Source organism: Plectropomus leopardus, chromosome 1 (assembly GCF_008729295.1).
Source record: "Plectropomus leopardus isolate mb chromosome 1, YSFRI_Pleo_2.0, whole genome shotgun sequence".
NCBI classification, from domain to species: Eukaryota; Metazoa; Chordata; class Actinopteri; order Perciformes; family Serranidae; genus Plectropomus; species Plectropomus leopardus.
In genome coordinates this window covers 29,502,459-29,524,158 of record NC_056463.1, presented here as the reverse complement: position 1 = coordinate 29,524,158, position 21,700 = coordinate 29,502,459, and the positions used below count along the sequence as shown (strand labels likewise).

The 21,700-nt window shown below is 38.9% G+C and overlaps 1 protein-coding gene across 2 annotated transcripts in view; it reads left to right on the top strand.

Moving 5' to 3' along the window:
- Positions 1-21,700, top strand: part of slc6a2 (solute carrier family 6 member 2) — a 28,338-nt gene extending 6,638 nt beyond the window's left edge. For both annotated transcript variants that reach the window (XM_042516726.1, XM_042516797.1), the window contains exons 5-15: positions 7,642-7,780; positions 9,992-10,126; positions 11,008-11,111; positions 13,227-13,351; positions 13,586-13,698; positions 15,005-15,133; positions 15,977-16,076; positions 16,756-16,856; positions 17,848-18,015; positions 19,408-19,479; positions 19,858-21,700. In XM_042516726.1, coding sequence (XP_042372660.1) covers positions 7,642-7,780; positions 9,992-10,126; positions 11,008-11,111; positions 13,227-13,351; positions 13,586-13,698; positions 15,005-15,133; positions 15,977-16,076; positions 16,756-16,856; positions 17,848-18,015; positions 19,408-19,479; positions 19,858-19,881 — 1,210 coding nt within the window. In that variant the 3' untranslated portion in view covers positions 19,882-21,700. The remainder of the gene's footprint in view (positions 1-7,641; positions 7,781-9,991; positions 10,127-11,007; positions 11,112-13,226; positions 13,352-13,585; positions 13,699-15,004; positions 15,134-15,976; positions 16,077-16,755; positions 16,857-17,847; positions 18,016-19,407; positions 19,480-19,857) is intronic.

Sequence of the window (21,700 nt, the reverse complement as noted above, 5' to 3'; positions counted from 1 at the left end):
ATCATGAGCTACAAAACACATCAAATCAAATAATACACAGTCACACTGCCGTCTAATTGCTGTTGCTCTCATGCAACCCTCTGGTGACACTGTGATTAAGACAGGAAGGCTGAATCTATTCTGAGATCAACTAAAAATCAAAACATCACACAATTTAGTCAAAGTTTTAGCCTGCATATAAATGCATCCACTGTCTTTATTACTCAATCTATGTTTGCATTTTTTGTTAATTTTGTGTTTGTCGATGTCGGTTTGTCTTAGTCACTTACAACTGATAAAATTTTGCTGAGTCAGTACACTGAATACAGTCCACCCAAAAAGAAACGTCATGTGGAAGTGATGCGTTCTTGTTTTGGCAGTGTTGTCTAATAATATAGTATGAGCATCCCCATGAAGAAAGTTAACCAGTGTCCACATGAAGATGGTGAGCAGTCACTGAAACACAAGTAGAGGACTCCAAAATTAACCAGCTATAAATGTTTGCACTGTAAAAAATTGTATACATAAAAAGTTCAAATGCACTCTTTGAAGCGCAAGAAAAAAAAGCTCCATCTGTTTATACTTCAAAGACAGCCAGTTCTTCCCCAGCTTCTGTGAAGACTGACTGTGCAGCCCAGAGGAAGTCTGTGAAGTCACTTGGACAGTACAAGGGACACATGCTAGGCGTGACGCACAGAATACATTGAGCATGCATCCCGGCAAGTAATTGAGCTTGGTAAAGTCCCACTCCCATTCTGCAGGGCTGTACTGTCTGGTACTGTATGTTTATTTTACAGTATCCTTGGATATTTCTGAGACTTCCAGGAACCCTCAAACTCTACATGTTTTGAAGTGAGTGAAACACAAACACAAGGAGGTCAGCTTTTGCATGAAAACTCCAGGCTCATGAATTACTACAGACTTTCAATAAAGTGATGCAAAGTCCTTCAAAGAGTAGACATGGTGCATGAAGTCAGAAGGCACACTGTACGTTCCCAGTAGACAATTACACTTCAGTCACTGGGAAAAAAAAGTCTGTAGATTCACATAGAAAGACTGACACCAATAGGATACTTCTAGACAGATCTTGCATGAGGTTAGTCTCTGTAGGGGACAATAAATCTTCCTGCTTACAGCTAGCTTTGAGCACAGGAGCAATGCCAAGGCACAGCATGAGAGAGTGAGGCCAACTGAGTCAACAATTCTCTTGCTTCACCTCTTAACATTCATCTACATCCACAAACACTCTTGAGCCTACTGTCTTCTGCTATCATAAACCTAGTTTGCAGAAAAATTCAAAAGTAAGACAGATTTAAAATAGCTCATTCTTTCAGACTTAGTTAACACCAGAGCTGGTGTTGTATTTAGGCTTGCTAATCAAGGTGCTTTACAAAGTATACAGTATACCTATTAAGCCATATTTTATCTGATTTATTGCCTAAGAATTACAGCGCAGTAGGTTATTCATGATCACACACAACTGTATAAAGTACATGCAATTTCATCAGTTTACTGTCACTGCAGATAATGGCATTGTACAGGAGGACAAACATTGCATTGGCCACTTGCTGGCTGAGGGGAGTTGATAATTCTGTAGATTCGTCACTACACTGGCAAGTGTCTGTTCAGAACGGGCTGATTGCTTGGCCCTTTCGAAGACCTAGCGTCCCAGCACAGCCTGCCCACAAAGCTACCATTCTTCCCATTGTCCCTTGTCAATTTGTTTCATTAAAAAATAGATTTTTATAAAATGTAGCAAAGGGGAGTTTATTTAGCAGGCATAACAGGGGCATGTTTGTTGCCTGGCTATTTGCCCTTAGCCATAGTTCTTGTATTACTGCCAAAATATTTAATATGGATATGAATTATGAGCTCATACAACCTCTGAATCTTCTGTGACAAACATAGCAATCCCAAACCTCCTTATTCACATGTGCATCTGACACACACAAACAAACACGGAGACATACACACACACACACACACACACACACACACACACAATTAGTGTTACCAATATGGCAGCTTTCCCGCCAGACACCAACTTTTAAGAACCTTTTAGCCATTTGCTGCTCAGAATAAACTTAGTTAGATCTTTGCCCACCTCCATCTCCTCTCCCACTGCACATATGCAGGTAGGCGTGAATTACTATGGTTACTATGGTTAGTATTATGGTTAGCCTCCTTGTGAAATGCTCATGTGTAAAGTAGAACAGATGAACAGTTCTAGAGATACACATAGGACATACATGCAGACAGATGGACAAACATAGAGTCTGAGTTCACATAGGTGAAGACACGCTTGACTCAGTCATGCAGAGCCATGAAACCCCATCTCTGCTGATGCACAGAATGATCTTTGCATGTCTATTCAAAGTCTCTTAATACTGAACATGTCATGTGTCCATATTGCACCAAATTTGAAAATGCACATCCTTGCGTCCCCGGCAATACATCCACCAAGTGTGAAGTAGATCTGATGAATGGATCTCAAGATATGCAAAGGACAGACAGACATACAGTCCTAGAGTCCTTGGTTTAGTGAGATAAAAAATGTTGATTAGAGCGGCCTGTTGTGGAAAGAATTGACAAGACCATTAAACATAACTAAATACAAAAAACTATAAGAACAGGCAACACATAACACTTAATTGTTATGTGTTAAGGATAACCATTTTCTGATTTGCATAAATTTTTTCATCTTTCCTGTAACTCATCATATTTCATCATAGGGAATCCTCCTGAGTAACTTTTGGGTGGTTCATTCACAAGAATATGAGCTATCAGCTAGATAGTCATCCATTATAACATCATCAGATTGTATTATCACTGTATCACCAAACTCTATAGAAATGGGGTTAGTATTTTTAAAAAGGCTACTTCTTTACTAAGTATTAAGAGGAATAGATAACCCTCCATTGTATTTACCAAAAGTTATCCAATACAAGTTTACACCGCACTGCTATATGTAGCACTGAAAATTGATTACAGGCAAATTTACTTTAGCTGAGAAGAACAAAGCTGGTGTGACTTCACCATCATCATGAGACAGGGCTTAATGCTGTGGAGTGGAAAGGGCCATGTGAAGAAAGCCAAAAACATGGCCTCTGCCAAAAAACTGACCTGGAAAAATGAGCTCTGGGCATTTCTCTGTGATTAATTTGATAACTTGTGTAGCCTTAAGAGATCAAAGACACCACTAGATATTTAACTAACCAGTGATGTCCCATTGCTTTAAGAGATACAAATCATGCAGCAGTTGGAATTGGCTTTCACAGAGTTCTTAAGCGGTCAGTATCCTTCATCAGAAGTGCTTGTTGGATGGTTGAACACCTTTCCGACAGGGGAGGGTTGTGTCCATCAATTCTGCAACTTTCCAAAACCCACAATCTGGCATCCATGTCAAGGATGAGCAGTGATTCTAAATTTAAATTAAATTATTATTACATCTTGTCCTTTTCACTTCTACTTTTAAAATTGGCATGTAGAATAGCTACATATTCTTTTGCCTTCAGATGTGGTCAAACAACACGTAGTACGAAGTAAGTCTTTTTAGCCTTACAGTCGATTGTAAAAGTCAACACTCTAGCAAGCATCAATTCAATAATCCATACTAACTAGGCTTTTATGTTTTGTGTTTACACTGGAAAAGTAATCAAATTAGGTATATGCAATGGGGAGATGGATGTGCATATTTAAGATATATATTTAATCTGCTTGAGTTGTGAGTGTTTTGTTTATGCACACCATTATTTTACAATGGACAGTATTATATCTATAGACAAACACTGGGCTTTTTGTATAACTCTCCCTGCTGCTAGGCATAATCGGCATGTCAGATTCAGTCACTCAATGCCAACTTTTCAGAAATAGAAAAAAAAAATTAAAAAAAAAAGATAGCAACACCATCACCACATCGTTTCATTACCACACTGCCATATCGCTTCCATTTAGATCTAGCCTGAAGCAAACACATCTCATTTCATTTTCCAGGATTATTAGACTTGATGAACAGCCCTCATTTAAACAAAAAAAGGTGTAATTACAAAGACACTTGACAAGATTGCTTCCACTTCAATCTCACATGCAAATGAACATATTTGTTTAAAAAAGTACATTCAAAATAACAAGTACAGTACATTTACAATTAATTCAACAACTCAGGGTGAAATGAGATAGAACCACTCAGCTGTGTTTTGATACTTAGGTTGGTATTATTTATATATTTTTTGCGTGCCCCATTTCTCATTCTGTAACCAACATCAAGACCAGGCTGCATGCAGTAGTGTGCCAACCCACAGTACACGGAGACCAACTAATGGTAACACTGAGTGTTAGAATAGCAGTAAAACACTGAGCGATGATAAGAGTAAATGTGTTTAAAGTAACTGGGCCAAAGGGACCTGGATTGATGCTATAGTGAGTATTTACTGGCAGTGCCCTATTGATGCTATCAGATAAACAAGGAGGCCTTGAGGCTTTACAGCATAACACTGACATGATGCATCCAGAGGCCTGTACCACCAAGCAACTTTGGCATACCCAGGATATCTTTTTGTTAACCTGTTTCAGGATCCCTAAGATTGGCCATCTGGATACCTGCTACCATGAAGCTGGTTATCAACTTGCTCAGTCAACTCTGGGTTTTCCTATTCAGCCACGAGTGCATTCATGTGTTCAATGTTGCAAACGATCTTTCTGTTTGTTTGAAGCTCTGTTTTAAAACCAGAGTGGAGTGTTGGAGTGAGTGGGGTGTTAAAATCCTATTCCCTATAGGGCTGCTTGATTATGGCAACAATCATAATAGCGATTATTTTGGTCAACATTGAAATCACTTATTTACTACGATTACTCATTGACTTTGTAAACCTGTTGCATTTATTGAACATAAAAAACTTCTATAAACAGCTGAACTCTTTTCCCATTGAGCTTATTTAAATTCTTCACTTAATTACTATGAAGTTGCTTTTTATATTGTGTCCTCAACTGATGACTGTGTTGTGGTGGATGTTGATGAAGTTGTCCTTTTCTCCTTTTGTTTTTTTATTATTTGGTCATAGGCCACTTTGCGTTTAAACTTAAGATGATTATAAAGATCTGACACGTTGCTATGTGGTGCAGACACCACCCTGTAGCAAATCTTGCATTTTATCCTTTTGTGCTCCATGACGAATACCTTGTATCCAAAGTGGTTTTACACAACGGAATTTGTTCTGCCTAATATGCTTACCAAACGCTGTTGCTTTTCTTCAATCATTCTTTGCGCTTATACAACTTGCCTTGCTGGTAGTATCGGCTGCAAGTGTTGAGCTTAGGCTGTATGGCGAAAATGTGCATGCGCGTGGCATTCATGGCATAAGACAAAATAAGGATACACTTGCAGAACGGAATGTGGAAAAAATAATTGTTAGGAGCCAAGATTGCAAGTGAAATTGAAATCCGATTAATTGTACAGCCCTACTATTGCCTACACACAAACACACACACAGTGACAGAGCCAACTGTTAGCATCACATAGCTAACGTTACCCAACAGGTTTTTTCAAGAGGGTTGAGCAGTTTCATTGTCAGTGTGACTTTGTTGGGAGCGTTAAAGGGCTCCCTCACAGATGCTAGCTGCCACAGCTTTGTTAAGTAGTGTTAAGCGGGCATACACTAAACTGACAACTATGTGTAATTGCAGCAACAGAAAGTTCTCTGATCATTTTCACCAGTGACGAGGATTAGTGGCTATCCAATAAGGGGGCAACTGTCTCTCATGTAGGTGTCCACCTCTGCCTGTGGGTCATTAGCTTGTTTAGAGGTGCTCGTCTTCGAGGAGCAACATCATGTCATTGCCACGGCAGCGGCATACATCTCTATCCTGGGCAGCAGCAGCCTCTGCTGTCTCATCACCTCCCCCTGGAGTGCCAGTATTTCATATTTAATTTGTTTTTAACTTTTAACTGACAGTATTAACGGTCAAAATTCATATTGCTGGTTAAATCTTTTACTATTTACATCCCTAGTAAAAAGTGAACTAACTCTGTAGAACTGAAAACTCAAGGTTAACCCTTGTGTTACCCAGCTAATCCCTAATCTTCCTTACTAGTACAAGCCGCAGGTCACAGCATAGACTCTAAATTTTCCTCCCTAAATGAACTAATGGCTTCAGGTCGCTATCTACGTCCCCAAAGACCTTATAGCTTTGAATTTATTATCAGCCTGAGATAAGTAAATGCTGGAGAGGAGTTTCACAGATCCTTTGGTCCCTTCAGATTGTATGTCTGGACATATTTCAGTTTGCGTGTTCCTGAGGGTGTTTCATCTCAGGCTGTTGTGTAAGCAAACTGTGCATCAGATCCAAATCCAGTTATGCTGTTTATCAGACCATAACATCACATTCCGACTTCATTGGATCTTTTTTGATGAAAGTTTTAGGACAGATGCAAAGAGAACAAATGTGAAGGGAACAAAGGTGCTTTTAAATGTTTTACAGCAGGATACTGATGGCCAAATTAAGTACAAGTTGTTCCTGGTTGTAAGGGACATTGTGTGTGGTCTATCACTGGTGTGCTGCAGCTAGATATTCCTGCCCTGTGCTAGAAGGTGCAGGTGACTGACTATGATGAACAGTTCTCAGTCCCTGTCCATCAGACAGTGTGAGTCTGCCACTGTCCCTTGTTGTTGGTTTCTTGTTTACCCTTAACAAGGCCTCATTTGGACAAACAGATGTTTTAGTCTGCTTGTGAATACAGTGTTTAATGTCATTTCCCAAAGATTTTAATGCATTTGAACAGTCTTGCCCAGTATTTGTTTACAGTAAAAACAAAAGAAAGATTTCCAACTGTGATACCAATTTGCACTTCCTTCCTACTCTGAGCAGAAATTCAAAGAATGAGCCTGCAGCTGGAAACAATATTTAGATAGGAATAGAAGAGAAACCATTTTTCTCCGTTTATTTCATTATAGCACAATAAAACACTTGATCCTTGATCTGACAGTAAGTGTTTGGCTCAAGGACAATGGCCAATAATAGCGAAACAATACCACAGTATTCAAAAGCGTTTTGTGTGTGGTTGGAAGAGAGCGAAAGAGTAAAGTGATAATTCACTTTGAGAGCCATTCAACAGAATGGTGCTCCAGCTTCACTAAGCTTTCACTACGAGTGTTGAAATCATTTGTATTAGTTATTTAACTGAATATTCTGGCCAATGATGAAGTGGGGTGACAGTCACAGATTAGAAATTCTGATTGCAGGTAGACTGATGTACTGCATGTCCTAAGAGAACCTCTGTTCTATACTTCATTTCCTCCCATCTTCACCTCAGACACCTGTAGTGTAGGCTGTTTTGCTTGGACTCAAGCCTGATGGGCCTGATAGACAAAAACATCTCTATCTCTGGCCAAAAGAAACTAAATACCATAGAATAGAACAATGCCATCACATTATGAGTAGTGTTTAGAGCAGTTTTGCTTGGAAATGCATCACTGACAAATGTTATCCATTAATAAAATAAAGCAATTGTGGATTTTTCACCGATGATAATATATGGTATATGGGAATTAAAGAAAGTCCTCTTAATATCATGATGCATTATATATATATTTTCTATAATTTTCTGTGTGTGTGCATGCGTGTGTGTGTGTGTGCGTGTGCGTGTGTGTGTGTGTCTTTCTACAGACGGGGTGTGCTGCATCTCCATGAGAGTAGGGGTATCCACGACCTGGGCCTGCCTCGCTGGGAGCTGACCCTGTGTCTGGTCGTGGTGGTCTTCATCCTGTACTTCAGCCTGTGGAAAGGTGTCAAGTCCTCAGGAAAGGTACAGGCTTGGACCGCCAAACAGCAACAACAATTGTTGCATTCTCAATTTGCTTTTTTTTTTTTTTTTTTTTTAATTTAGAAGAAATTAGAACCCAAATTCTCGTATACCAAATACAATATCTACACAAAATTTGCAGCTGTAACTGCAACAGACATTTTGCAGGCATCTTGTAAAGCAGCTCAGTATAAACTGTTTGTACTGGGTCAAAAAAGTCAAGAGGCAGAGATAGACATTGTCAGGGACCAGAGATTATTATCCCATTTGCATTCAGTGCTTTATACTATACTGTTGTTACCTGCATTTAAGCTACAAACCGTAGCAGTTATTATTATTTTTAAGTTGCACTAAGTGTTTAAGTTATCCCCACTACATATCGCACTACATATCAAATGTCCAGTATTTTGACATGCTCTCTTAGCATTGCACAACACCTTTTAACTCTAAAGCTGCACAGTAACTGCTTCGACAACTGCCAACCTTCAAGAGGGTTTCCACCCAAAAGCAGTGCAAGCTAGCTTGTAGCTGTATACTGTAGCAAGACAACACAAATCACTGAAATTAGATTTTTACATATTCAGACAACTTTAGTCATCATTTGAAGTTTGGTTGAAATGTTTTCCCAGGCCCTGTGTCTCTTGTGGTTGTTCTTTTAGGTTGCTTGCGCCCCAACAGCCCTGACTCTGGGTATTCGGGAGTCCAACATTATCATCTCCTCCATCTTGTCTCCTTTCTGCTTTGTGGCCAGCTACAGTTTTTGATCAAAGCCAGGTGGCAAGAAGTTCAATACTGGAAACTCTGCGGGGCAGAGCAAAATCTGTGCACATGCATGTGGGAGGCATCGCTTCGTACCCCTACTGCCGTGTTGGAAACTGCTTCCCATTCTACCACATTCTCCTCATTGAAATGACTGGTGGCAGCAAGTTATCGCACTCCTGTGTGAAAGCCCATTAAGGGCCCACTTTAAATGGTCTAGGCTTGGTCTAGAGTTTATGGTTCAACTCCATTTAGGGCATGTCCAACTCCACTTTTGCTAGTTACATGGTGCATAGTCTGGGCACTAGGTAAGGTGCAAGAGGCAATGGGGTTGTATTTAGTCCCTTATTGATTATAGGTGTGTTTTAAGATTAATTCATCCAATCAAGGTGTCATCTCCCACTGAAAGCCAAGTGCACCTGCTCCTGGCATATTTTGCTAAGGAAACAGATCTGCTCGTGCAAAAAGTGAAAGCACGCAAGTGGACCACCTTGAGGCACAGCAGGAATCCACCAAAGCTCCCTTTGGTGAGGCAGGCATGGGAGGAGGTAACAGTGAGCATGTAATCATTTTCTGGCATCATCAGAAAATCCACACAATCCTGAAAGTGTTATGATATCAGGGACAGGGAAAACAAAAGCTTCCCACTCCCTATGTGTTTAATAAGCAGATTTCATTCATGTTGTGATCCCACCTATGTAGGTGTGTCTTACTATCTGAATAATGCCCCCTACAAACAACAGGAATATACTGTGCCATTGACTTTAAAGCAGGATTTTGTGGGTCAATGGCCCAATCACTTTCTGCTCCCTAAAATAGCAATGTGCCTGACCACACCTACTGTTAAGACCTACACACCCATAGGCAAACAGATGGGCTCAGGTACATTTGTTACTTTGATAAAGTGGGTGATAGAGTGGCCATGACAAGGACGACTACGTTGATTTGAAGAGAAAAGAAATGATGTATTTTTGAGGGATTTAGAAAAAAAAGTGTTGAGCGACACTTTTTTTTAAAAAATATTGCGCACCGAGAGAATTTTATGTTGTCGACACCGACTGACCTGTGTTCAGCATCTCTGTCCATATGAGCAGCAGCAGGTCAGCAATAGCTCCTGGAAAGCTTAGAGGACCATGGTTAGTCAAATTGCCTTCGCCAGCCTGACTGACAGCAGATATTTACTGAACCAAAATAGTTTTCATGTCAGCCCCACAGGAATCTGCAGCTCACAGACAGACTGGGGGATGAATAATGATTGAACATACGGTACATAAGTTAAAAAGACAAGATGACCATAAACTATAAATAAGATAGGGGCAGGGAGATTTTTTTTTCTTTTTTGTTAATACATATGGTCGGCCAAATTCTGTGTGTTTACTGATAAAATGGTTCATTGCATTAAGGTCTACATGATGTACTTTTTTTCCCCTTTTACCTGCTTATATGTGTTTTCAGGTGGTGTACATCACAGCTACCATGCCCTACGTGGTTCTTTTCGTTTTGCTAATCCGAGGCATAACTCTGCCGGGGTCTATGGATGGTATCAGGGCCTACCTCCACATCGACTTCAAGCGGCTCAACAATCTAGAGGTTAGAGACAGTGTTTGTTGGTCAAAACACACCCGTGGGTTTTGGTGAGGTTTTGAATGGTTTGCTATCACTATTAACAAAAAGGAATAATTCTTCATTATAATTCTGCCATTATAAAATCCCAGGTTTAAATGGTGGACAGACCATCAGTTTTTATTTGTCGACATCTGGTTTTATGTTAACTTGTGGGACTTTGAGATATATTATCTATGTTAGTCTCTATGAGTAACACTTACGTCAGTCTACGTGTGATTTAACAAGCTTTCTTTCAGGGTTACTATAGTTCATTGAGTGGAGCATCTCAAACTCTCAGGGTTAAATGATTGATTCTAAGTGGTGCCTCCCATACTATACATACTGCTATATATGTACAATATATAAATTAATCTGCTCCATGCTCACATACTTAAGATAACACTTTCCACAAGCTAAGCTGATGTATAGGGTATGTGTCATGGTTGAGAAAAAGCGCAGCTGCTTTGCAGATTATACAGATTAGATTAAGTGGCACTTACTTTTAGACTTATTTCACCTTTTACAAACCAGAGCCACATGTATTCCTATGCAATTCACAATGCTTGGTCTAAATAATGAAAATAATGGCCTACATCAGGGGTCAGCAACCTTGGGCACACTACAAAAGGTGAGGACATAGCAAATGTTTTTATGGAGCATTTAGAGGAACAAGCGAATTACACTGATTTGGAAAACTGAGAAATTTAAAAATGGCACTTTATATCAAAAAGGTTGTTGACCTCTGGCCTACATAATGAAAATCAGCTTTTACATTAAAGTTTGGTCCTGTCTGTGTAGTATTTTAGTCTGAAAGTCTCTTTTTTTTTTAGTAATCATGCTTTGTTTGTCTTTTATTTTTGCCATAGGTGTGGATTGATGCAGCCACCCAGATATTCTACTCACTGGGAGCAGGATTTGGGGTGCTCATTGCATTTGCCAGTTATAACAAATTTGACAACAACTGCTACAGGTAAGGGCTTGCAGTTTGTGATTTTTGATAGTCCAAAACACGCCCATAGCATTATAATATCCTGCTGCTTTTAAGCAGCCAGCGTTTTCCAGCGTGTAAGTGGATGACGAAGCAGCAGAGGTGATGTTAATCTGTTCAGCTGACCCGAATGGCCAGGTGTTAACAGGACAGATAAAGTACAGGCCAGGAAGGGTTGCCAGATAATAGCCAAAGGCTGTATGTTGACTGATTTGTCATAGTGCTGCTCTCCTTCAGAAAAAGAGCAGACATGATGTTTGAGCTTGACTTATCTTTTTCCACATTAATAAGTTGCAGTGGTGCTGTTGGAGGCTGGTGGGTAAACAGCAGTCTAACCTATCACAGTGGTAAATACCCAGCAGACAAAACATATCTTTCTGGAGCAACATAAACTGACATGATGGTGCCGCTGCAGTACAACTATCTATAAAATACAAAGGTTCATTAAATACATTACCTCCTAATGGGTAGAATATAATGCAAAGTGTCATCACAGAGGCTTCCAAGCAAGAGCGGTGCTGTACTGTAAGTTATAAGCATTATGGACCCCTCCTCTACTGTCCACTCTCATTTCCTCCACCCTTTTCAACCCCAAACAGGGCCTCCTGCCTTCCTCCCCTTTCATGTCCTATTCAGAGATGTTTTTGTACTGCTCGCAGGTGGGGTTTGCTTTATGCCCTTAACAGCAAATGAGCAAATCTGAACTAGGTGAAAGGCAGCAGCAAGGGAGAGCAGGAGCTGTTAAAAAAAACAAGCACCTGACATCAATGTTTGTTTGAATACCCACACAGATGGTAGAAATCTGCATATAGTAAAGTGCAGCAAGTGAGTAGTAGTGTATTCCCCATCACAACTACCTGAAATAAAAATATTACCTCAAAAACTGAAGAACAAACATTAGGTTTAAATGTTTTTTTTCCCTGACGTCAAAGCAATCAGAAGAGTGCGAGATCGGGATGCGGCAGTGCTGCCATTCTTTGTTAGTTATGTCAGCTAGAATATGTTAAAGGCCTGCTTTCAAAACGTCTTGTGGCCTGACGGATTAAATTCAAAATGCCTCCTCTGATTTATTGCTACAATAATTTCCAGCTTGAGCTAAAATGTAGCTAAACTGAAAAACTAGATGTCAGACAAAGATAAAGACTTGAAATCTAAATCTTGAAATACTTTTATGATTATTATTTTTTGACTTTTCATGCCTTTATTATAGCACAGTTATAGAGTGACAGGAAAGGGGGGAGAGAGAATGGTGATGACACACAGCAAAGGGCCACAAGCCGGAATCGAACCCAGGCCGCTGCAAAGAACTCAGCCTGCATGCCTGCAGCCTGCAGATAATTGGAGCATCCTTGTTAAAATAACATTGCCAAAGCCTTGTTTTTTTAACTGGACAGCTTCTAGTCCTAAAATGGACACAGATTCCGTCTTCCTAGTCTTAATACTAATTTTTCTGATCATCTTTGTGTTCACAATGTAATATGTGTGTGTGAGTAGGACTTAAAACGATATTGAAATTCTGTCAGTCTCCACGCTAAACAAAAACTATGAAAAGTTAAAAAAACAAAAATACAGGGAAAGTTGGTGGAAATAAAATGCCTCATTGAGAGATTTCTGGCCCCTCAGCCCAGGTGGTGGCCCTGGTCAAGTTGAGCGTGTTCAGTTTGTCAAATAAGGCAGGTTGGTGGCCACAAAAGAGCACTCTCATTAGGCCTACCGATCAAACCGCAACAGGAGTAGAGAACAAAAAGTTCTTATTAACCTGAATATCCCATCTAAAACACATTTGGCAGGCGATCAACCCATACAAAATTTGGAAGATTTGAAAGAACACATGGCCTCATTTTGACTTTGCATGTTCAGGTCAAAAGAATGATACTGGTTTAATGTTGCTTTTCATAAGAGACAGTTCGGCCCTCTTAATAAACAAAGTTGGTGATTCTTTAGCCAAACTACAACAGAAAACACAAACGTAGATTACTTGTATGAGGACCACCAGGGTTGGACAGTAATGGTGTTAAGAAATGGCAAAAATGTACAGCTAAAGAAACCCAGATTTCTTTTGAACCCAGTTTTGTTGTTGTGCCTTTGTTTCTCTAGGGATGCTCTCTTGACCAGCACTGTGAACTGCGTCACCAGTTTCTTCTCAGGGTTTGCCATCTTCTCTGTGCTTGGATACATGGCTTACAAACATAAGGTGAAAATAGAGGATGTGGCAACAGAGGGTAAGTGCTGCTGGTACCATACATAGAAACACTAAAATATATCAGTAACACTCCTGCACTACACCAACAGTGACTGGCTTCAAACTGTATATTGCTGTAAGTCTGTGCATCACATGAGCAGTATCTTTTCTCATTTGCTATAGAATTATTTCGTAATACTTTTACTTTTACTTTTACATTTTTTATGAAAGTTGTAACTTTTGTGCGTGCATGTACCTGTGTTTGTACGTACAGGGGCAGGGTTGGTGTTCATCATCTACCCTGAGGCAATTTCTACACTGCCTGGCTCAACATTTTGGGCTATCGTGTTCTTCATCATGTTGCTGACTCTGGGTATTGACAGCTCGGTTAGTCCCAAAGACCACTATGACTGCTTTGTTGAACTCAGCCATATTCATATGACCAGAATTAGAAATAGTTTTAGCAGGATGACAGTCCTGTGAATATTGTGGTGAATATTATTGATGCATACATACAGTGCTTTTAAAATGCTGAATATACTATAGGTTTACATGGTGCTTTAGCCTGTACCAAAGGTGCAGAAATTGATAAAATTCTTGGGAAAAGACTTCTTCATTTTAAACATGGCATGGTTTTCCCCATGTTTGACTTATTGCAAGAAAAACAGAGCTCCCTTTCTTGTGCAGGTACAGAGCAGAACAGAACAGACCCCTTCGGGATAGTACTGATATATCATGTTGGAGGAATTTCTTAGCCAAGTTGCCCAATAAACCTGACATTTGTTGGAACATAATGGTTATTTCATACTCACTGTGCAAGTTAATCTCTGGGAAATTTGACTTGGCTGACTTTATTACTTAAACATATATTTTATTACATAACACAACTGTTTATGTTACTGCTGTATGATTCTTTATGACTGATTGTGTGGTTAAGCAGCAAAATGTGACCAGAAGAGCAAAGCAGTGTAGAGTAAACTATATTTCAGTGTGGTCAGCGTTAAAGTGAGTGTAAAACAGTCTGGGCCAACAATAACTTAACAAAACATCTGCCCAATGACTCACTCAGATGCTGAATAAACAAAAGATAGTTTAATACCGCCTATCTGTCATCAAATGTCCCCTAAATATTTCACATATCCTCTCAATCATTTATCAAGTCAATCAGATGAAGACCATCCCAATATTAGGCTACACACATACTGTAATGTTCTAGGTATGTATGTTATTGTATCCTATTTTATTTGTTTGCTTTATTTTATTGTTATGATGAGGTAGGACCAAAGGCACATCTACAACCCTGGTTGGATAATAAAGTTTTATTCTCCTGAATTCTGTCAAAATTGAAAGCAATACCTATCAATTTGTGTTAACGCATACATGATGTTGTAATTGTAAAATGATAGGTTTGGTTGGATATTACTACGTACACCACTGTACACCATACAAATCTAGTATAAAGACATTAGGGTACAGTAAGTATCAGCATTTCATTAAAGTGCAGTACTTCAAATTATCAATAATATATATTTTTTTATGTTAATTCTCTAAAAGGGATTTGTTCTGGCTAAACCACTCTGAGCATGCAGAATTGACCAAAATCTTAAATTCAACTGTAATTGCAAAGTGTCCATTAGCGGACACTTTCAGTAGATTTCTGAGTCTCATTTCTCTCTCTGCTTGTGTCCACCAGATGGGAGGCATGGAGGCAGTCATCACGGGTCTGACAGATGACTTTAAGATCCTCAAGAGAAACAGGAAGATCTTCACCTTTGCTACAGCCTTTGGAACCTTCTTGGTTGCTCTCTTCTGCATTACCAACGTCAGTATGAGGTTGCAAAGTGCCATACATTTACTACATTTACATGCTTGAATGATGTACTTGTTTTGACAAACCCCACCTTCAACATAAAGCCTGCTGACGTAATGTTTCACTTTATCTTTTAAAATCCAGCTTTGCATTCTTTCCAGCCATGCACAATTACTGCACTGTACAAGTTGGCTGTCACACAGCAAGAAAAAATGTTTTAAATGTTTCAATTTGGTAATTGGGATGGCCTGTAGTGTAAAAACATGATAAATGAGAACTTTAAACTGCATGTGACTGCTGCCTGGAAGGAAGTTTTCAGGTCTCGTGATATGTCATCACAGGACAGTTTCAAAAAAATATCACAGATCTCTTTGAGCAACATGATCAAAAACTAAAATACAAAGTTTTATTTTCTCTGTAGTCCCTACTCACTCACATGGCACAAGCGCCCATGAGAAATGCTTACCGATTACAGAAACACAGACTTTGGACACTATGCTAGTGATTCACATACTTTCTTCCATTTATCCTATCAATTAATTATTGTGTAGTGAATGATGCCTTTCCCATGCTAGCTCCGTAGCACAAGATACACTTTGTACCACTCTGGATACAAATCAAAGATTTATTTCTAATACACATGGAATTCTTCCTTTATCCATGTGAGGCCTGTCTAAGTGCATGTTACGTCACCCCAAACGGCAAAACAGGCATACAGTATTACAGCAGGGAGGGCATTGCTTATTTACTGCACACAAGGTTCCACTTATCTTCAAAGGTCAAGATTTATATACCACACACACACACACACACAAACACACACACTAAATTTTCTCTGCCTCTTCTCGTCTCTAGGGTGGGATCTACGTTCTGACACTGTTAGATAAGTATGCAGCAGGGACTTCGATACTGTTTGGTGTGTTGATCGAAGCCATTGGAGTGTCATGGTTTTACGGTATGAAATTCTGCAGTACTCTGGCATTAAATAATTTTCTCTTTTCTCTTTCTCTCTTTCTCGTTTACTCCATTCATGTATATAATGTAATCATAACCCACAACAAAATTACATGAGTCATTTGTAATAATGATACAAAATGACAATAAAATTAGCAAAATAAAACTGAAACATTTTATCTGCTAACCCATTCTCACCTTCTTGCCATAATCTCAGTGTAAAAAAAAACCCAACAAGATCAGAAATATAATCAGGAAAATTTGTCTCAGTGATTGTTACTTATATGATTCAGTGCCACGTTTCTGGAACAGTCAACAAGTTGTGACGCTTGAGTTTATCTCTGTGTATGTTTCTGTATGCAGTATAGTGGAGGAAAGCAAGATACACCACAACATAAGATAATGAAAAGGAACTAAGAGAAGACAAAGCACAACTTAAACACGTACAGTAGCAGGACTGTTAACCTATACAGTGCATTTTATCTCTATCTTTTCACCATCTGTAGACCCTTAGGAAAGGGAAGGTAGAATTACACAAAAAATTCTCGAGTGTTCCCTCCAACTGACTAGTGAGACTACATACTTGGCACAAAGAACCTGTTAAAGCTTATGATGACTTAATGTTGTAACTTTACTCTCCACATTAACCTTTGCTGTGTAACTTTTCATGCTCACTCCAGGTGTGGACCGCTTCAGCGAGGACATAGAGCGGATGATGGGCTTTAAGCCAGGTCTCTACTGGAGGCTGTGCTGGAAATTTGTCAGCCCAGCTTTTCTGCTGGTGAGAGGAATAAAAAAAATTGGAGTGGTTACATTCATCTGTTTTTTTCCTGAACAATGTCTGGTCCTGGAACAATTAAGCCTGTTAAAATGTTGTGATTCCACTAACTGTCATTCACAAATTCCTGCAAGATGTATTGAGTCACTTCTTCAATCCAGAATGCAGTAAATTAGTTGCGAGTCAGTGATACAGTTATGCAACATCAAATCAAAATTGGATTCCTATTAGTTTAATGGCTGAAGTAGAAGTAATGTAATAAGTTGGATGGCACACAGGAGAAAGCATTCACCCACCACCTCAGGGTGCAAGCAAAGGTGCTTCTGGGTTGTACCAAGAGGGACGGTGGGATCATGGAGGGCAGTTTAAACCTCGGTGCAACTCCTAGCGACTTCTTCACTGGGAGATAAAATAATGAGCCTGTGACTCCACGTGCATTAGAGGAAGCGCACAGCTGTGTCCACTGCTTTTCAGGGGAGGGTGTAAGACAGTGCTTTCTCTAATACAAATGGCTGTCTACACCCTCCCCTGGACAACTGTGGAAGTTGTAGTAATAACGCCTGCTATGCTGTAGAATTAATCATTCCACATTGTGAGAAAAAGGGACCAATGCAAAAATGTATTATCATTATATACATATATATTTTGGTATATGGAGTACTGCTGCAATAAACTCACTATTGTTCTCTTTAAGAGTACATACCCTTGTCCAAAATTGCCAACTTAATGGGGTGAAACAATTACATGTGTTCTCTCAGTTAGATGAGTGTTTTCATCAAGCACACTTGTGCCAGTAACATAGGAGATAAGTAACGTGATTGTGAAAATAATGATAAAAAACCAAACCGTAACAACTATATTCCACTTCATTTACCCATTTCCTTGTAGTATCCTTGGATGTGCAATGCATATATTTAAAAAATGACATCAACATCATGAGCAGCACCAATACATATAGATGTAACACTCCACCTTCTTTCTCTTCTCTCAACAGTTTGTTGTAATAGCCAGCACTGTGACATCTTCAGGCCTGAAGTATGATGACTACGTATTTCCTAACTGGTCTAACATAGTTGGCTGGGGTGTGGCCATGTCATCCATGCTGTTTGTCCCTTGCTATGCCATATATAAATTCTGCAGCGTACCAGGAACAATCAAACAGGTCAGTATCAAAACACGTCTGTCACACGAGCTGAAAAAGACTCTGTAAGCTTGACATGTTTGGTAGATATTAAAAAGTTACACACTGACTGCAAATAACTGAAAGGATCATCACTGAAGAGAATGGGATATAATTAACGTTATTTCACATGACACAAGAACTTAGTGGGAATAGTTTGTACGTATGCCCAAATAAAATAAGATCTCAAACAACGCAAATTGACATTGCATAATAGAAGCCAAATGTGATCACTAGTAAACAGTGCAACAGTGACTAAAGGGCATACAGTGTGCTCTTCTTTAAAACAAAACTTCAACCTGATTTAGCAGTCAACTTTCCTCTCTTAACTTGATGACACTGGCACCGTGAGAACACTTTCAGATGATGCTTCAAAGCCGTGAGAGTTTATGATTGTAAACATCAAAGCACCGGAGAGCTTTTTTTTTTTTCTTCAGCAGCCAATCAGTGTGTGCTTCACTCTATTGTAACATTTCTCACATCACATTGGCATTTCCCATTGGTACTCAGTGTTTAAGATTCTCCTCAGGTTCTCAGGACACATGTTTTTTGTGATAATTCTTGTCACCACCTATCAAGTTTTAGTTGTCTCCTCCTCATAATATGCAGAATAAACATCTCTAAAGTTTGGATCAGGATTCCTCAAACATTCCTAAAGGCATTGGCATTTTTTGTCAGAAAATCCATGATGAGTGTTACTAATGTCTGACCTTAATTTCAATTGCATTCCCCTTTTAAATCCCAGGTAGTACATGGACACTGTGGCTTCTCTTAGAAAATGTCCATGTCAGTAGTCGTTTAAAGATTTATCCCTTTAGGCATGCAAGAATAAGAAATAAAAATAAGATATACTGATATATATTAAAGGTTCATTTGGTAACTTTTTATAGGTTCCTCTGGCTCCTTCTAGTGCCCCTGAATGAAACCAATCAGAGCCAGGAGGCATCTCAAACGTTTCAATCACTGCTCTTGTACACGCTGCAGTGCTAACAACCTCGGACATGGCTAGACAAGTAAACAGTAGAAGACTGTTGATGAAAAGCAAATAAAAAATTAAGAGTTAAACCAAGCCCGAGATAAAACAAGAGCAAACATCAGAGCAGTGAATTCTTGCAAATGTTATTAGGAGCACTAAAAGACGCCAGAAGAACCTGATTTCTTTTTTGTTTTTGTTTTTTTACACAGGTCATTTGTCTCACTCACTGCTGTCAGGGTGTGCTTATTTACAGCACATAGACAAAAAGTTATTTTTTTATAAAAGTAATCTTCTGAACCTTTAAAAGAAAAGTGTGATTCATATATGCCTCAAAGAAGATTTGAGTTTTTTGTGAGTGATGTTGAGAGTGATGTGTTATAATTGTTTTTTGTTTGCAGAGGATAGCCTATTGCATCACTCCAGAACATGAACATCATTTGGTGGCTGAGGGAAATATACGCCAGTTCACAGTAAGGGCAAATTTTTGTGCTATTTATAAACAGTGTTAATTTCATTTGGCGTAATGGCTACACTTAATCTGGATTTGTAAAGACTGAAGTGCTCGTGAATTGACTTGTGTTCTGAATTCTGCTTGATGTATTAACAATCTGAAAAGCAGATGAAAAATGACAGACGGTACTTTGGGGTGCAGGCCTTTTAAAATGTGGCTTACAAATCAACAAATGAGGATTTAACAACTACTGTAAATAACATTTTTAGCAAGGAGAAAAACAGTTACCACTGAGTGAACAAGACAACAAATGTGTCAACCAAGGTAGTTAAAATTGAAGTAAATACACCACACAATGAGTCACAGAACAGACCCAAGACTTTCTCTTGTTTTTCAGCTCAAGCATTGGTTGGCCATCTGATGACAAATATCAAGAATTCCCTCATCCATCCTCACATGTGGTGTTTGGACTTCCTTTGTGCCAACAGTGGTCGGACAGACAATGAGAGCAACAGGCTCCCACCTCTCTCAGCAGTCTGCCTCTTCTCCCTGTACATTTACAGCAAAGGCCTTTGTTAACAGTAGCTTCAAGCACTTTGATTTTAGAGTTATGCCTGTTAACATTTTGAAACCATTCTAAAGCTTCAGCCCATGGGAAGGATGTGCTGTTATTTGACCATAGACGTTGTTGTTTTTTATATACTCTTTAAATTAATCATGACTTTAGTTATTTTTATATTTTTTTTCGATGTGACTATTATCTCCTGGAAGGGACATAAACTTAAATTAAAACCAAAACAATCCTTTTATCCTGTGTTTTACTATACAGGGGACCCTTAAATTTAATTTCCTTTTACTTTTTTTAGGCATATGAGTGGTTAGTATTAGATTAATATTGGAAGAAAGTCTCTTTTCTCGCCGTTCTGTTGGCAGAGTGGCTTATCTGTGTCAGTGCCTTATCAAGTGAGACACTCCATGTTTCTTACAGTCCGTACAGGAAGAACAGGAAGAAATGATAAAACTGTGTTGACTCAGGAACCCACCAAATCAAGCCACAGTTTGTGGATGGCCATCTCTCGATTTGATTCAGTCCTTTAATACTTAAGTCAAACAGCTGAGGGTCAGCAGTGCATCAAGGTCAAGCTCCTTAGCAAAGATTATATTATACCAGGCCTGATATAATGCTTTTGTGTCACATTCTGTTACAGAAAAGGGAAGAATGCATTCATCACTCCAAAGCTTTAAAAGAACTGAGGCAGGCTTCATTCACCTCTTGTATTTTAAAAGGCCAGTCTCATGACCAGGCCTTATTCTCAAAGACCAGGGCTGAATCTGGTCAGTGCCTGGCTACTTACTGAAGGTGAACAATTCAGCAAAACAAATGGCGTAACTGTTACAGTTTTGTATCATTGTTGTGTTAGTTTTACTTGACTTTGTTTCTGTTCAGTGCTTTTGAGGAATATATGTGGCTTTTCCTCAAAAGAGAGCGCAAGAGAGATGAGAGAGAGTGAGATAGTGAGTCTGAGTGTCTGGTTGTTTGTGTGTGTGTGTGTGTGTGTGTGTGTGTGTGTGTATTGGGATTTTGTTGCCAACCATACATTATGGTGTTCATGCATAGTACATGGAGGACTGACAACTCTCACTGCACTGTGTATTAACTTAAATGCATAACAACTATTATATTTTCATCTGAAACATATCTTGTGATGTTCCACTTTTTTAACATAGAAGTGCCAATGTGTTCCTTTAGGAATGTTTTTTGATTATCTTATTATGTTTATTTTATTTATTGGAATGAAGTTTAGTTTCAACCATAAATCATAACAGACCGTTATTGAAAGGAATAAAGCCACAAAGAAAAAAAAACAAATATATGTGAAATATATAAGAAGATATAAAATATATATATATAAATATATTCTTTTGTTATGTATAATCTTGTATTTATCAAATTGTTTATAACAAAACGTGAATGTAAAGTATTTTAAGCGTACCTGTCCACAGTCATAACATGGTGTTTGATGTATAGCTAAGACGAACTATTTAGAGAAAATATTCTTCAGTGTAACCCTGGGCTACTGTGTCACATGTGAATGTGAACAAATGCACCCTGGCTTTCCTGGACTATGTTTACAAAAATACTGTGTACAATACCAATGTCCTGTTGAACGTGAGTGACAACTATCTATAAAGAAGTCTGAAGTATTCGCATTATGATAATAAAGAATTTCTTCTACACA